Source organism: Talaromyces atroroseus (genome assembly GCF_001907595.1).
Source record: "Talaromyces atroroseus strain IBT 11181 chromosome Unknown scaffold_0, whole genome shotgun sequence".
Classification (NCBI taxonomy): domain Eukaryota; kingdom Fungi; phylum Ascomycota; class Eurotiomycetes; order Eurotiales; family Trichocomaceae; genus Talaromyces; species Talaromyces atroroseus.
The window spans coordinates 973707-990093 of record NW_017971432.1 but is presented as its reverse complement, the minus strand read 5'-3'; the positions used below and the strand labels follow the sequence as shown (position 1 = coordinate 990093).

Sequence of the window (16387 nt, the reverse complement as noted above, 5' to 3'; positions counted from 1 at the left end):
GCAAGGAATGACTGAGGAGAGATCCACGAGAAGATGTTTACGCTGCACCTAATCGGGTTAGTGCGATCGCGTCTCGATTGGAGTCTCGAGTCGACTCCTCCACTTGAACCACCGCACTTCGTCATCCCAATGCAGCATATTCGACCAAACAGGCAAACTGCTTTCGGAGATGGTTTTTTGTTTGTTTGTGAGGACGTGATGTCCTGCACATGCACGGGCTAATAACTGGTGCAGTCTGCATACAATCTGACACTACTGGACGGAAGACTCGCGAACAAGCAAACAACATTCTCAGGGCTATGACATTTCAGATCAACTAACTATATGTCTACCATCATGCTTACACAAAGACGTCTTCGTACTCCTCCCTTGATGGGGAGCTGGTTTTGCGCGCTCTTCCTCCCTTTCGACCGGCATCACGAGCCTGCTTGCTTCCCTTGGTGAACGATCCAGTCGACGCATGCCCACCTTTCGCTGCTATCTCGCGCTGATTCCATGTTCAAAAAAAAAAAAAAAACTCATCAGTCTGGTTCTAAATCGATCGCATATTCTATTCTCAACAAACCGAGACAACAACGACAACTCAACACTTGCTTCGGGGAAGAATGCCAATGCCTACCTGCTTGACCGGATCCATGTCGTGAAACCCTCCGCTGCCTGTAGCTCGTCCTCCCTTTTGACCGCCCTTTTTGCCAATCTCGCGGAGCTCATCCTTAGGACGATTCACAAAGTTGCCTGGGTTGGGATGCTGAGGGCGACGAGGCTGCGGCGTCGTGCCGAATTGCCTCTTCCCCGTGCTACCAGGAGCACGGACGGGAGTAATCAAAGACCAGGAAGCAGTGGGCTCTGCTCCGAGGTAACATTTTCTGCAGTGGAGGAGATATTGCCCGAGATGCTTGTAGGTCTGACGGCCACTAGGCATGCTAGACATTGCTGCAGGAAAAGCGATCAACTGAGCGTCGATTTCAAAGGCGTGTGTATGGTTTGGTAATAACGAGCTATGCAACTATAAAGAGGTTTGTCATCCGCAAATCGCCAGAACTAATGCTTATAGCCTCCTGCCTGTGGCGTGTTAGCCATGGCCACCCTGCGGTCATACTTTCATCAGCGTTGTTTAAGCAGCATCAACTACTAACTAACCGCCGTCGAGATTTTCCTGAGCAATGTAGTATTGAAAAGCATTGCCAGTCTCTGGAGGCGTTTTTGTATGGCAGCGAGCGTCTTGTCGAATTGTCTAGAAATAAGAGGAACAAAACGAGAGATTGAATTGGCACCACCAGGTAACAGCTCACTGCTCTTTTCAATATACACGAGACTCTGTCTTCGATATACATAAAGTAGATATATAGTTAGAGATATGTAGTAAAGAAATCCTTTTAGAAGAGTTACCTAGGTAGGTAGATCACACTAACTTAGTTAACTAGTTAACTAGTTAGAAGAGTTACCTAGGTAGGTAGATCACACTAACTTAGTTAACTAGTTAACTAGTTAGAAGAGTTACCTAGGTAGGTAGATCACACTAACTTAGTTAACTAGTTAACTAGTTAACCAGATACTACGGCTTAGTCATCGAGCCTGCGAGCCAACTTCAGCTCTGCTCTTCACCTTCAACCTCGTCGATATTGCCAGGAAGAAAAGAATATTTCTCCAGTAGTTCAGCAGCCTGACTGACTCTTCCAGAGTATCCCAAGCGGCACTCCAAATGCCACCTTTGCCTCGCGCTGGGGCTCCCAGCCAGCGCCGCATAGTGCTTTATCACCAAACGTTAGTGCCTCGTGAGCACGGCTATGTGCCTATGTTACCTTTGATAGAGAACTATACCGGCGCAACACATGTCATACTCGCTGCCTTTCACATAAATGGCCAGCCGGGGGACATTACGCTCAATAATGACCCGCCCGACAATCCCATATACAATCCACTATGGGCGGAGGTGCCTCTGATCCAGCGAACGGGAGTCAAGGTCATGGGCATGCTGGGCGGAGCTGCCCGCGGGAGTTTCCAGCGGTTAGATGGGCTACAGGAAGAGTTCGAGGCCTACTACGCGCCGTTGCTGGCTATCATTCGCCGGTATGGGCTTGACGGGTTGGATCTGGATGTCGAAGAGGCCATGTCATTGCAGGGCATCATCAGACTGATTGACCGGCTCAAGGCTGACCTCGGTGACGGCTTTATAATCACTCTAGCTCCAGTCGCGGCTGCTCTTGTCGGGTTGGGCAATCTGTCTGGCTTCAATTATCGCGAGCTCGAGCAGAGCCGCGGGCCGAAGATAAACTGGTATAATGCACAATTCTACAACGGCTGGGGCCGTGCTGAAGATCCTCGCATATATGCTGCCATCATTGCCAGCGGATGGCCAGCGAGCAAGGTTGTTATGGGTGTGCTGACGAACCCTGGAAATGGCGGCCAGGGATGGGTCTCTTCCGAGGAACTGGGCCCCGTGCTTGGGTTTCTGACAGTGCAATTCCCTGATTTCGGAGGTGTCATGGGCTGGGAGTACTTCAATGCTCTGCCTGGAGGACTGGAGAAGCCCTGGCAATGGGCGGCCGAGATGTCGCTCAGTATGGGAATGGAGCGTGTGCTCACAACAGCACAGATGGTGGCTGGCATGGGATCGTTGAGAGACGGGCTCATAGGTCTTTTGAATAGTATGCAGGGCCAGAGCAGAGGCCAGCGTTGATGAATAGATAGCCTATTGATTGCAAGACCATGAATTCTGATTTACAGGAAGTAGATTGTAGAGCACTACGCGCAAGCCCGAGAAAATCATGATGTCATAGACAGACAACCAATCAAAGTCAGTCTCTGCCGGTCCGCATCGCATACCACTGGCACCCGTATAACCTACAGACTACATACGCACATCCAGGCCCTGTCTTTCTCCTTTTCTACTCCAGAAAGCCTATAGAGCCCATGACCGCGATTGTGTCGCGATGAGCTGGCTCACTGTTTCAACGGCAACCAGCTCCGCGCTGATCCGGATCGCGAGCTTCATTTTCCTGCGATGGGTAGCTACATCTCTCTCTCGCCTCTAGACCCATTGAATCACATTCTGACACTATATACACCGTCTGTCAAGGTTCCAGGCCACCTGTTTCCTCCTATCATTTTGACCTGCTCCGGAATCTATCTCTCTTCAACCTTGCTGTTTTTTGCGCCGGCCGACGCGACGCCAGCCGAGGACAAACCAACAAGTGAGCTGCCTGACAGTCATCGCTTGCTTCTCAAGAATACACATACTGAGCCGCTCTAGCTACCGATGAGTTGAATGCAGAAAAGGCAGAAACGTCCTGGCTATCTGCCGGCAAAGCACTTCTCACGGGCGTCCCGTCGAAGAAACAAGTTCTCGCGACAGCGCTAAATGTCCTGGTCAACGTGGCATTGACAGGCTCCACCCTCGACTTTCTGCAACGCGGTCGAGTTCTATATCCCACCGAGGACCTCGCCTTCTCGCGCATTGGCTATGTCTCCCCAACCACCGCGAATCTACTCGTGAGAGAACCGGACGTCGCAAATTTCCCCGTGACGATCAAGTATCAGGAAGCAGCCCAGTCGAATCTTGGAGAATGGATTGAAGAAGGCAAGATATACAAGCTTACCAACGAAACCGACTACACGGTTCCGGTGACCTTGAAGAACCTTAAGCCTGCAACTCAATACCACTACGCGCTCTCGAATAACCAAACCGGCACTTTCATTACTGCTCCGCGATCCGGGACACAGGCTGCCAACAGACTGAGTTTCTTGACCTCGAGTTGTATCAAGCCGAATTTCCCGTACAATCCGTTTTCACACCCCCTCCGCATTGCTGGTATTGAACAAATCTCGCATGCGATCAAGAAATTGCCCTCGCTGAGTCGGCCTTCTTTCATGCTCTTTCTCGGGGACTTCATTTATATCGACGTACCCCTCCGGCATGGATCCTCATTGGAAGAATACCGAAGCGAGTACAGGCGTGTCTATTCCTCTCCGAGCTGGCACGAGCCCGCGGACGAGCGGCCCATCGACTTACCCTGGATCCATACACTAGATGATCATGAAATTGAGAATGATTGGGACCAGGGTAACATGACCCATCCTTATCCCGAGGCAGTTGACCCATACTCTTTGTATCACGTCAGCGTGAATCCTCCAATCCCACCAATGCCACATGCCGCACCGGAGAACACGACCTATTTCTCCTTCATCCAAGGGCCGGCATCTATCTTCATGCTTGACACCCGCACATATCGTACAACAGCCAATCTCCCCAACTCTACAATCCTCGGACATGCACAGCTCAGCTCTCTTCTAACCTTCATAGCACGCCCTGAACCTGCGGAGGTCAAGTGGAAAATCGTCGCATCCAGCGTTCCATTTACCAAGAACTGGCACGTTGGCACGCAGGATACATGGGGAGGATTCCTCAACGAACGCCGGACCGTGTTCGAGGCAATGTGGCGTGCTGAGCGAGAACTCGGCGTTCGCATTGTCCTTTTGAGCGGTGATCGCCATGAATTCGGTGCAACTCGTTTCCCTGACCCGGAGTATCAGCTCAGCTCCAACGAGCTTGTTGCGGATACGCCAGATAAATACGGTATCCATGAATTCAGTGTGGGCCCATTAAACATGTTCTATCTCCCAATTCGCTCGTATTATCAGACTGATAGCGAGGATATCATGGTTAAATACGTGCCAAATGGAAATGTCAAGTTTGGACAAATTGATATTGATCTTTACGACGGAACGGGCGGTGCTTCGGACGTCATCGAAGGTGGCAGTGGCAGTGATAGTGATGGCAAGGATTCGCATTCGGTGCTCACCTATTCCTTACACACCGATGACAAGGTTGTCTGGAAGTATCAGTTGTCTATTCCCTTGCATTCCACCGAGGTAGGCACACGCTTGCCACCGGGCAAAGTGTTGTATGATCAAGCCCGTTTGCAAGGATGGGGGCTACAAGAGGGAATTGGATATGTTGAAGAGAAAGCAAAGGCTTTGTGGGATGATGTCAAAGAGAGGCTTGCACCGTTTCTGTATTGGGAGCGGAAAGAGATGAGAGTTGATTAGGGCTTTAAATATCTGTGTCGAGATCCATGTTTTGAAAGCACCTTGATACCTATGCAAAGGATTCCTCTTTTATAACCAGAATACTACTACATATTAAGACGTCGAGAATCATCTGATTTGGTACGCTGTACAGGCTACAAACTCAATCCCAACGCCCAAGTAACTCCAGGGCATGCCAAACATCTGAGATTCTTTTCCAGCCATGCATTATGCAAAAGGGGTGGGAATCAATAAGAATAGAAAAGAACCAGGCAAGTCATAAAGATATAAAAGAACAGAAAGAGAAAAAGAAATATCTTCATCGTCCCCTTCCTCTGCCTCCTCCTCCTCCTCCACCACCACCGCCACCCATAAGTCCACTCATCTGGCTCATCATACTTTGCAAATCCATGCCGCCAAAATTCGGCATCCCACCGCCACCTCCCTGTCCCTGTAGCATTTGCATCATCTTGGCCATATCGCCCATACCAGGCATACCTCCCATACCACCGGCACCACCCATTGACTGCATCCGTTTCTGCATAGCAGCCATTTGCTGTTCCTTATTCCCGCCCTTGAGCATATTCTGGGCACGTTGCATTTGCTTACGCTGTCCACCGACCCTTTTGGCCATACCGGCCATCATGCGATGTTGTGATAGGAGGTCTTCGACTTCACGGACCGTGGTGCCACTACCACAGGCAAGGCGAACGATACGACTCGGCTGTTCGACGAAGATCTTGCCGTCGCTGTCAAGCTCGGCTGTAGTCATGCTATCAAAGAGGTAGATCATGCGTCGTAGTTTCATAGATCCGTCTTCATCATCCAATCCAGCGGTGATGTTTGACAAGCCGGGAATCATGCCTGAGATTTTGGACAATGGACCCATTTTCATGATCGACGTGATGTTCTCCCGGAAGTCGCGTAAAGTGTAGATACCAGCTGAAATGTGTTTATAAGTCTCCTTGGCGCCTGCTGAGTCTTTAGTCATAGCCTGCACATGCTCAACCAATCCGGCCATGTCTCCCATTCCAAGCAGTTTCTGCACGAATGCCTTGGGCTCAAATCGCTCTAGGTCCATCATGTGCTCGCCGGTACCCAGGAAGATGATAGGAGTATGTGTAGCAGCAACAGCAGAGATGGCACCACCGCCAGCAGCATGGCCGTCAGTCTTGGTAATGATAATAGCACCGAAATCTGCGGTGGCTTTGAAGGCTGACGATTGTGCCTCGGCGGCCTGACCGATGGTGCTATCGAGAACTAGAATAGTCTGATCGGGGGATACTGCATTTTGAATCTGCGTCATTTCTTCGAAGAGGTCTTCTTCCTGCTTGTGTCGACCACTCGTATCCACAATGATAACATCGAACCGTTCCTTCTTGAATTGCGCAACACCCTCCGCCGCCACAACGACAGGATCCGTCTGCGTGAGACTGCCGTAGTACGGGATCTTTGCTTTGATGGCATTTTGCTTCAACTGATCAAACGCACCGGCACGGAATGTGTCGGCGCAGACGAGAGCCGTCTTGAAACCGCGCATCTGATAATGTCTCGCCAATTTCGTACATGTTGTCGTCTTGCCCGCGCCCTGTAACCCCACGAACATAATCACATTGACTCGTCCTTTCTTTGGCTTAAACGGTTCCGCATGAGGATTGACAAGGGCAACCAGCTCATCGAAGACGGCCTTCTGAATCAAGCGCTTTTTGTTGACTGCTGAGGGAAGTGACGCAAAGTTAACGCTCGATTTGATGGACTTTCGCAGGCTCTGAACTAGTCGGACATTGACGTCTGCAGACAGAAGGGCAGAGCAGATCTCTTTCAACATATCATCAAATGCCTATAGTAAGAGGGTTGGTTAGTCCGCAATACACACAAGTGTAGTGTCTCAGATCGCTACCTTCTCATCCACAGTGTTCGACCTTGTAAGGTCGCTTACGGCGGCGTTGATGCGCCGCCCTAAATCTTGGAGAACCATGCCGGTCTGTATACGAGGGCTCCTAATCCAGCAACGAGAAAGCAGCCCCGTGTGCTTCTGGCGTGTGCAAGGCTAGTTCGCTGGTGTCGAGACAGAGTGGGATGGGAGTGAGTGGGCGTGGCAAGTCCAGATTGCGGAGTTCTCCACCAATCGGAGCGCGCTCAGCTCCGCCTATAGAGAGTCTCAAAAAAAAAAAATATAGCAGAGCTTCTTATCCGCACTGCAACAATCTGCATACAGCAAAGCAGAATATTCGCAACAATGGCTCTCACGTCGGCTTCAAAGAAACGGAAAGTGCAAGATGGAATGGCCGGGAGGATACAGCCAAAAAAGAAGGTCAGAAAACAGACCAATTACCACAGCAGCAGCGAGGAAGAAGAGAGCGATAACGATGCTGCCACGTTTGCTCCCGTGGATTTATTGGACTCGGACGACGAACAACACACTGAGAAAGGTGCAAAAACTGGAAAGAAGACGAGCAAGCCCACAAACAAGGCCTCAAAGCGAAAAGAGGTTGAGGAAGATCGCGATAGTGAAGATGACGACCTGATGGATGAGGACGACGAGCCAGACCTGAATGCATCTAAAAATGATAACGAAGAGGATGACGATGACGAAGACGAATTAGAGGACGAGTTCTCTCTCCCAGATGATGATGATGATGATGAAGACGACGAAGAAGAAGAAGCAGAGTCGGGTGGGAAGACACTTCCGAAACGCCATGACCCCTCGGCCTTTTCTACATCCATGTCCAAAATCTTGTCGACAAAACTACCTACATCTGCGCGCGCAGATCCCGTGTTATCTCGAAGCAAAGCCGTGGCTCAGGCTTCGTTCGACCTTGCAAATGAGCGTCTTGAGCAGCGAGCGCGTTCAAGACTACGCGCCGAGAAGAAGGAAGAGCAGGACAGAGGGCGAGTTCGAGACGTGCTTGGTATTGAGCGTGGAGAAGCTGGCCAGACGGCCGAAGAGGAAAAGAGGCTACGCAAGATTGCGCAACGTGGTGTGGTGAAGCTGTTTAATGCAGTCCGTGCCGCACAGGTTCGTGGAGAAGAGGCCGCGCGAGCCGAGCAGAAGAAGGGCACTGTCGGTATTGAAGAGAGGAAGAAGGCAGCAAATGAGGTTAGCAAGCAGAGCTTCTTGGAGCTTATCAACGGGAAGAAGGGGAAGGCTTTGAACATTGAGGAAGCTTAAGGATTACCCTATTGTGCATATCTTCGGCGTTTAGTGACATTTTCTGCTCGGTGTTTTTTTTTCCCCTTTTTCAAAAAGTCTTTTTGTAGAGTCTTTTCTGTTACAAGCTAAATGACGTCCGTATATCTATCTACAAATACAAGTTGGGCCACTGAGCGACAAACGTAGCCATATCAAATCACATCTGCTGGAGTAGAGAGCTGAAAAATTTCCAAACGAAAGGTAGGCGTCCTCCTATTTCTTGTCTGCAAAATCGCTCGCTTGCAGATTTCTCGTCATCGCCGGTAACTTGACCACCAAGCCATCTAGATCTTTCGTCATTTTCACTTGACATCCCAGCCGAGATGTCTCTGTAAGCCCAAAGGCGAGGTCCAGCATATCATTCTCATCGTCATCGGGTTCTGGCATTCGATCGTAAAGATCCGGGTCTTCGACGATTACGTGGCAGGTCGAGCATGCGCATGAACCTCCACAAGCGCCTAAGCAATGCACGTCAGCAAATAAGTTGAGCGCAATTTATTACTGCCTTGACTCACCCTCCATTTCTAGATCGTTGGCCTGCGCAATATCCAGTAGATTGTCGCCCTCCGATACTTGGAAATCCCATTTCTCGCCCTCCTTGTCGATGAACGTCACGTTGATCCTGACGCGGTCAGCATTGAGAACCCTTTTGTTTGTAATTCAAAGACTTGATCCGGCTTACTCCTCGCCCGGTTTGGGCGGCGTAATGTGGCCATGAGCTGCACTAGGCGTGGCAGAGAACTGCCGTCGAGACTGCGCGAAGCTCTGTAAATGAGACTTCCTGGGAATGCTCTGTCTCGGTTTGGTCGATTGTATCAGTCCGCTGAAATGCCGACGGGAGGTGCGCAAAGATCTTTCAACAGCGCCTGTCCGAGATGCGGCGAGTCGGAGCTGTTGGGCAGCTTCCCTGCACAGAGTCATGATTGCAAGGCTGTGGTAAGTATGGATGGAGTGCAATGGTATAGAAAATCCGAGGGCGGCGGCGGACGAAGCAAAGAGGGCGGATATCAAATGCTGAGTAGTTACCTGGTGGAGCCCTCCCAAAAAAAAAGGCGGCAACCTCGACCAACTTCATCATTGCTCCAACTCCAACTCCAACTCCCATCACCAACTCCAACTCCCCCCACGTTCGTCTCTTTGCAACGCTCGCCACAAGAACTATCGAATGCCTCGCATCTAAACACGGAGTGTAGTCTCCCATCATGGCTTCGTCGCGCGAGGGAGCAAACCCATTACGTCCATACTACGTTCCTCCCATCGGACTCTCTCCCACCGACAGCGTCAACGCTTCGTCTGCCGCGCACATTGTCTCTCATGCATCGTCAAGAACGACCATAGGCGGCTCGGCAAGAGATCTGCTGTCGGACTTGGATTATAGCGACTATTTGGATGCGTCGCCATCAGTGTCGGACGGACTCAGGGATCTTGTCGACCGAGCAGTATGGAAATACTCGAGCACGCTATTAGCGCAGCCCTTCGATGTCGCAAAGACCCTCCTTCAGATATACGTTGCACCAAGTGACGAGGAATTCCAGGATGTGGGCAGTGCTCAACGAAGGCAGGGCCAGCGCTTTCAGGACGACTCTTCGGACCAGGTTTGCATAGAATATAATCTGTTAAACCATGACCGAAGCATAGCGGGCTAACCTGCATTCTGTAGGATTCACAGTCGTCTGATGATGAGAGCACTTACTTCACCAGCACGGCTCCGACTACACCTTCGCCTTCTATCCCGCGATCTCGTAAATCCCGTTCTCAGATAACCGACCGAGCTGGATATATTCAATCGCCTGCGGTTTCTAAGCACCGCCTGCAGATCAGGAATCCGGCCTCGTTGATGGAAGTAATCTCACGGCTATGGTCAACAAGTGGGCCTACATCAGTTTGGAAAGCAACAAACGCAACCTTTATGTACTCGCTGCTTCTGCCGACACTCAACACCTTTATCCGAAGTCTTTTATCCGCCATCATCGGTCTGCCCGAAATGGGCAGCGCATCATCAATCACCGAAGACATCTTGACAGTGTCTTCTCCAAGTGCTACATTAATTATAACCTTCATCGCCTCTGCACTGTCATCCATTATTCTAGCGCCTCTTGACACCGCACGCACTTTTCTCATCGCCACCCCTCTCACACACGGCCCTCGCTCGCTTCTTCGAGCGCTACGGCTTCTCCCGACTTCAAATTATACCATCCCCGTCCACCTCGTCCCGATCACGATCCTGCATTCAAGTTTGCCGAATTTGCTTTCTATGAGCGCTCCTCTATTCCTCAAAAACTACTTTTCAATCGATCCCGTTCTCAATCCTTCCGCCTGGAGCTTGTTCAGCTTCGTATCAACCGGTCTAGACCTTGCTGTGCGGTTCCCCTTAGAGACTGTCCTGCGGCGAGCGCAGATTGCCACTTTCACATCACCAGCTCTGCGTCAACGTAGTAGTAGCGTGGCGTCGGGCAAGCCGCCAAAGAGAGACAACACAGAAACAAGCACCGAAATCGAAACAATCGTACCAACTCCAAGGACGTACCGCGGCATTGTCGGCACGATGTGGAGCATTGTGTATGAGGAAGGTGTCTCTCCCGAAGGAGGCGAGGAAGACGCCGAACTCTCCCGACTGGTAGGCAGGCAGCAGCACCAGCGACGGCGCCGGCGACCGGGCCAGGGCATCCAGGGACTTTATCGTGGCTGGAGAATGGGAATGTGGGGATTGGCAGGGATATGGGGAGCAGGCTTCCTAGGCGCTGTGGTGGGCAACGGTGAAGAGGAAATAGTGACATCCACCCCTGGCTTTGCGTATCGCAAGGGGGGTGCAGCTCGGGCTTTTTGATCTCCTTTATTTTTATTTTTTTTTCTTTTTTTACTGCCACCAATCCTAAATACGATATCATATCTCTCATTCGACGCGACATATTATTTGACGGGCACTCTCCCTTTATCTTACGGCTTTGTCTTTTCACGGTGTTTGACTCTTTGTACATTGATTGATTGAGGCATAGAGGCGAGGATGTTTTTTTTTTTCTTGTTGGCGATTTTCTTTTTTCCCCCCCGTTTCTATATACCACAGCATGGACAGATTATGATTTTTGTCCCTTGCTCATGTTTATTTTGTTTCGTTCCTCTCGATTCACTCAACTCCAACTCTACTCTAATAAGCAGACTACCATCCTACATAATACTTATGCTACCTACCGTGGTAATCATTCCATTGACTGAAATTTTCTAAAATACACTCGTCTTATGTATGGCTAGACCGGTGTATGTATGTACTTCATAAAAAGGTGTGACAAAGAACTAAGCATGCATATTGGTACCCCGGTAAGGCAATCTTTCCATCATTTGCATTTCCAAGATAAAAGAGCATAACTACCTAGTTTTTCTAGTCTAGTCCGTTCATACAGGCAGACAAATATTCCAACAAACACTGTACATTATCATAGTATTCATTTCAATAGTAAACGAACATGTCGAAAGAAAAGCGAGTCAGGTATTTACAATTTACTCTGCAGGCCACCTTTGTACAGAGAGCTTATTTTGTTCAGTGACTCGACTGCTTCTCTCTCGATGCGCGATACCAGTTCCTGGCAGGTGGGAATGTCGTTAATGAGGCCGATGACCTGACCAGCGGTCCAGACCTGAAGCATGTTAGTATCAGACGAAATATAAGGAGAGGAGACATACACCAAAGTCTGGGTCACCATTGATGAACACTTGGCGACCACGCTGGCCACTCACAAGCGGCGCGACTTCCTTGAACTCGCCGGTTTGACTCTCCTTTTCAATTCTGACGGCTTCTTGCGACACCTTGTTCTTGAATAGCCGCGTGGTGTTCTTCCACCGACGCAGCACAAGCGCAGTATCGGTCTCCTGGGCTTTGACGATCGCCTCCTTGATATTGTGGTGGATGGGCGCCTCGATGGTGCACATGAACCGAGTACCCATATTGATACCCTCAGCTCCCAGTGACAACGCAGCTGCCAGTCCCTGGCCATCCGCGAACCCGCCGGATGCGATGAAGGGAACCGTTAGCTGCTGCCGAGCCCGACTCAGGAGTATGAAGTTTGTGATATCTGTCTCGCCAACATGGCCTGCGCATTCGAAGCCGTCGATAGACAGGAAGTCTACGCCCAAGCGCTCTGCGGCCTTGGCATGGCGGATGGTGGTGCATTTGTGGAGGATGATGGTGTTGGCCTTTTTCAGTTGCTGGATCACGGGGCCCGGGCTGTTTCCGGCCGTCTCGACAATTTTGACGCCTTCTTCGATGACTACTCTGGCATAGGCGGCGTAGTCGGGGGGCACTAGGGCCGGGAGCAGGGTTATGTTGACGCCAAAGGGTTTGTTTGTCAGGCTTCGGGTTTTGCGAATCTCTTTGCGCAGATCTTCGGGGGTGGGCTGCGTGAGCGCTGTCAACTGATGAGAGAAAGAGAGTCAGTGCCAGGCCGTGAGAGAAGAGGAAGGCAGCATACAATTCCGAGACCGCCGGCATTGCTAACTGCTGCAGCGAGCTCTGCATATCCAACCCATTGCATGCCGCCCTGAACCACGGGGACTGGCGCAGTTAGTCGTTCTGTCCGGATCTGTGGAAAGACGGTGCCATCTCACCTGCAATGCCCAGCTTCCGGGTAAGGGCTGTGTTAAAAGGCATGGCTAATTCAATCTATCCAAGCGGTCATGAAGAAGAGGAAGTTGTTGGGGAGAAGATGAGCATGCGGAGTGATTCTCCTGAGGCCTCGGCGTGGGGAAGTTGCCGAGGCTGTGAGCGCCTGCCGGACACATCACCTGACAGGCACGGGATTTTATCCTGTCTGTCTGTCTCTGTGTCTGCCATTATCATGCGTACATATATACCATGTGAGAAACCTGGTGGTTTATGTGTTATGACCTCGACGCTGAGGAGTTCTGCTTGCTGCAGATTGACATGTGAAGCTGCCTCTTATCGATAAGGATTATTACCCCAGACCCTCCACGAGAACTGCTGGAATGAGAGGATAGAACGCCCTGTCTGTCTCGCCGCAGATATTATCTGCCTTTCCAGTAACCGATATATGGTTTCGACCGCGCGTTTATTACCAACTTTGGCGGCAAAATATCAACGGTGAAGAAGATACCATCGGGTTGTTGTTGCTCACGGCGCAACTGATTCCAGTAGTGGATGAAAAGCAGAACCCAGCATGCGTCTTTGTATGAGGCTGACAACAGGAAATTCTCTATACCAGATTTGTTTCACGTATGTCGTAAGATAAATGTGGCATAGTCTGCCTTATAGTAACTGAATTTTTCCATGCTAGCCCCCATCTTCAAGGGCTTGGATCTCATGGTGGCCTCGCCATGTATGGCTGCGTAAAGGATCATTCTCCCGTACGCACCGGTAGTAATGACTGTTTTATCCAGCGTAGATTTGAGGGCGGTATACATGCAGTGACAGGTTCTTGCCAGCGCGATGGCGTCCCTTACTGTCGAATCGTGCATACAACTCCAGAAGTGAGGTGAGGGCCATGCCTCCTACTTTCTGTGATAAAAGTTATTCAGAGAAACTGAGACAAGGTAGATATATAATTTGCGATTTGATGATGGTGACGCTTACTGAATGAACATCTGACGGTTGCCTGAGAAGATAAGGTATCCATGGCCTGTTAATGGTGCTAGAGATAATCAGATTATAATAATGAAGAAAAAAAAATTTAACGTATATAAAGTTTGCCTAGCAATCGTTTATTACATTTATACCACCCCAACTAGCTAGCAGGTAGGGCACAAAAGGCAACATGGAGAAACAGAATGTATATAAATGAACCCTTCAATCCAAGATCAGTCCGAAATCAATCCCTCCCATAGTGCGTTGCCTTCCTTCCATCGAACTGCGAGTGATACATGACAATTCGTCTAGAAATGACAATGTTTGTTGGCCGATACATGAGAATGGAAAGAAAACAGTAGAATAGTTGCGCAAGTGGGCTTTTTACAGAAGAGAGCCAAGCGCGACACAAGGGACGTTGAGTCCGATGAGGTCGCCAGAGGAGTCGGCAGAGTCACCCTGGCAGCAAGCAATGTTCTGCTTGCACTGGCTGTTGATGAGGTCGGAAATGCCAATAACTGCGAAGATGTTAGAATGGAGCAGATTGAGAGAATGAATGCTAGAGACTTACCATCAATGTTGAGCTTGGAGCACTTGTCGAAGAGACCGAGACCCTTGGCACCATTCTTGCCTCCGAGGAGGTCCTTGAGGGCACCAGCGAGAGGGCCGGACTCAACCTCGACCTGGTCACCAGTGAAGGTGGTGTCATCACAGCAAGCAATTTGGTTGTCGTTACCACAGGCAGCCTTGGCCTGCTCGACGGTAACACCGTCGGTAACAGGCCAGAAAGCATTCTGAGCACCAACAGCGCTACCCTTGTGGGGGCTGGGGCCAACGTTGGGGAGGGCAACTGCAGTAGCAGCGAGGGCAAGGAGGGCGGTGGTGAACTGCATTTTGATTTTGTTGTTTTGAAAAAAAAGAAAATGAATGAACTTTGTTCAAGAAGTTGGTAAAGAAAAGTCTTTGGTTGCTTGTCTGGAAAGACTGCTCGGTAGAGAATTGAAGGATTGGGAGAGTGATTGTGATTGTGATGATGATGGTGAGAGAGGTTGGACTGGGAGGCGGAATTGGCCTCCTTATATAGACAGCAGTGGAGGCTCTTGGGCATGGATTGTTTTCAATCCAAGGGGCCGTGTTTGGTATAGCAAACACTGTGTAAACCTTAGCTTTGGAATGCAACATTCGTCCGAATTTCAACCAGACCCTGTGCTGTAGCAGTTGTGAGGGGCCCTTGAAGGGATGCGGATGGGTCTCTAACCACCCTTCTGTACGAGCCCTCGGGAGGATTCAGGAACACCGCTCATATCGACAGGCTCAGGCATGCCATCAAATCTCAGCCTTGTTTCTCCTCTCGCTGTGGATAATGAAATGCTCATTTGTGCGCTGCGAAAACAATCCTCAAGATCGAGACCACATTGATGGACCATCTTCGAGGCACTTTTTGCCTTTTCCCTAGACGATAACTCCCTGAATGCCACAAAGCGCACTAATATAAACCTTATTGCCGTAGCTTTTAAGGTAGAAATGTCATGTCCATTGCCTAGTAATGTCCCAGCAACCTCAGTTCTGATACTAGGGAGATTCCTCTGTGTAGCTGCCGACAGTAGTGCGGGCCGTATACAGTGGGTATATCGGTATCTCTAAATTCCATCAATGCCCTTAGGACCTCTCTCCTGGTCATGTTGATAGTCGATATTGGCCTTGCCGACCCCAGCAGACTCCTACTAGAGTTCTAGCTATCACGGTCAAGCCTGTGATGTACGTGGCACGCCAAGCATTCGGGAACGCACTGCAGGGCAAAATCGACCTGCAAGGGTCATACGCACGAGTCCCACACGAGGGACAAGGAGTCCCTCGTGGGACTTGACGAATGAAAATACAGGTTATAGATTCTCTGCCAAACTCAATGCCCTGGCCCTCAGGTCTCAAAATGAGAGAGGCAAAAAGAGAGATAGGCATGCAGAAAATTGTTCGCCTTGCCGACCTATGACAACGGATTTGGGCCATGCAGGGTTGCAGGATAAATGATCATCCATGGATACCGAAAAGGTATCATTATTGGGCCGAGGGATAGCAGGTCTCTCTGCTTTGTCCCGAAATTTGCGAAAGGATTGAGGGGCCAAGGGGTTTGCTCCATTGTCCATAGCTAGCAGCCCCAGCAGTTGCTCCAAGGCATGCTCGTTGTCTTGAATGGTAGGATTGGTTCATCTTGTATGTCTTCTGGGCTGTAAACAAGACGACATAGATAACACCAACTGGCGCGGAAAGCAAGTTGACGAGAGATTTGAAGTCGAGATCAAATTTGCTGCCTCAGGCTGCAAGGTAAGTCACGTGATTTCATTCGATGTCGATGTCATCGACTTGTATCTTGTCTCTCATTTACCTCTGTGACACTCCCTGCCTTGACCTTGACGATTTACGATCACGAAAAACTCGACGTCCTGAATACTGACGGCTCACAGTTGTCTGTGTTGGCCGGCAGCTGTGCACTACATACATCACGAGCCAAAAAACGAACTCTCAAAGCTGCTTGGAAGAGGAAGATTATCGCGGTTGAGACTCTTGTTCTAGATGAGGGCCCCACAATGCCATGA

General features: G+C 50.1%; 9 protein-coding genes across 9 annotated transcripts, besides 1 other annotated feature; 4 read left to right on the top strand and 5 right to left on the bottom strand.

Moving 5' to 3' along the window:
• Nucleotides 1–340: 340 nt before the first annotated feature.
• On the bottom strand, nt 341–931 carry UA08_00350 (hypothetical protein; the record flags this gene model as incomplete). Its single annotated transcript, XM_020260147.1, has 2 exons — nt 341–487; nt 620–931. The coding sequence occupies 2 exons, from the start codon at nt 929–931 to the stop codon at nt 341–343; spliced, it is 459 nt and encodes a 152-aa protein (XP_020124126.1).
• A 771-nt stretch (nt 932–1702) lies between these two features.
• Nucleotides 1703–5049, top strand: UA08_00349 (hypothetical protein; the record flags this gene model as incomplete). The annotated part of the gene is made up of 3 exons (XM_020260145.1): nt 1703–2648; nt 3036–3194; nt 3254–5049. 3 exons carry the CDS (start codon nt 1703–1705, stop codon nt 5047–5049), a joined length of 2901 nt encoding a protein of 966 aa, XP_020124676.1.
• A 298-nt stretch (nt 5050–5347) lies between these two features.
• UA08_00348 (Signal recognition particle protein-like protein) lies at nt 5348–6856 on the bottom strand (the record flags this gene model as incomplete). The annotated part of the gene is made up of 1 exon (XM_020260144.1): nt 5348–6856. The coding sequence occupies one exon, from the start codon at nt 6854–6856 to the stop codon at nt 5348–5350; it is 1509 nt and encodes a 502-aa protein (XP_020124675.1).
• Nucleotides 6857–7267: 411 nt separating this feature from the next.
• Nucleotides 7268–8200, top strand: UA08_00347 (hypothetical protein; the record flags this gene model as incomplete). The annotated part of the gene is made up of 1 exon (XM_020260143.1): nt 7268–8200. One exon carries the CDS (start codon nt 7268–7270, stop codon nt 8198–8200), a length of 933 nt encoding a protein of 310 aa, XP_020124503.1.
• Nucleotides 7598–7665: a repeat region (Identified by RepeatMasker using a combination of RepBase library and repeat library created with RepeatScout).
• A 234-nt stretch (nt 8201–8434) lies between the features above and the next one.
• On the bottom strand, nt 8435–9142 carry UA08_00346 (hypothetical protein; the record flags this gene model as incomplete). Its single annotated transcript, XM_020260142.1, has 3 exons — nt 8435–8679; nt 8737–8843; nt 8904–9142. 3 exons carry the CDS (start codon nt 9140–9142, stop codon nt 8435–8437), a joined length of 591 nt encoding a protein of 196 aa, XP_020124681.1.
• Nucleotides 9143–9423: 281 nt separating this feature from the next.
• On the top strand, nt 9424–11048 carry UA08_00345 (hypothetical protein; the record flags this gene model as incomplete). Its single annotated transcript, XM_020260141.1, has 2 exons — nt 9424–9816; nt 9882–11048. The coding sequence occupies 2 exons, from the start codon at nt 9424–9426 to the stop codon at nt 11046–11048; spliced, it is 1560 nt and encodes a 519-aa protein (XP_020124684.1).
• A 661-nt stretch (nt 11049–11709) lies between these two features.
• On the bottom strand, nt 11710–12863 carry UA08_00344 (Nitronate monooxygenase; the record flags this gene model as incomplete). The annotated part of the gene is made up of 4 exons (XM_020260140.1): nt 11710–11853; nt 11900–12628; nt 12685–12767; nt 12821–12863. 4 exons carry the CDS (start codon nt 12861–12863, stop codon nt 11710–11712), a joined length of 999 nt encoding a protein of 332 aa, XP_020124683.1.
• A 1314-nt stretch (nt 12864–14177) lies between these two features.
• UA08_00343 (Rodlet protein) lies at nt 14178–14686 on the bottom strand (the record flags this gene model as incomplete). The annotated part of the gene is made up of 2 exons (XM_020260139.1): nt 14178–14311; nt 14365–14686. The coding sequence occupies 2 exons, from the start codon at nt 14684–14686 to the stop codon at nt 14178–14180; spliced, it is 456 nt and encodes a 151-aa protein (XP_020124829.1).
• Nucleotides 14687–15967: 1281 nt separating this feature from the next.
• Nucleotides 15968–16387, top strand: UA08_00342 (hypothetical protein; the record flags this gene model as incomplete). Its single annotated transcript, XM_020260138.1, has 3 exons — nt 15968–16004; nt 16039–16115; nt 16256–16387. 3 exons carry the CDS (start codon nt 15968–15970, stop codon nt 16385–16387), a joined length of 246 nt encoding a protein of 81 aa, XP_020124827.1.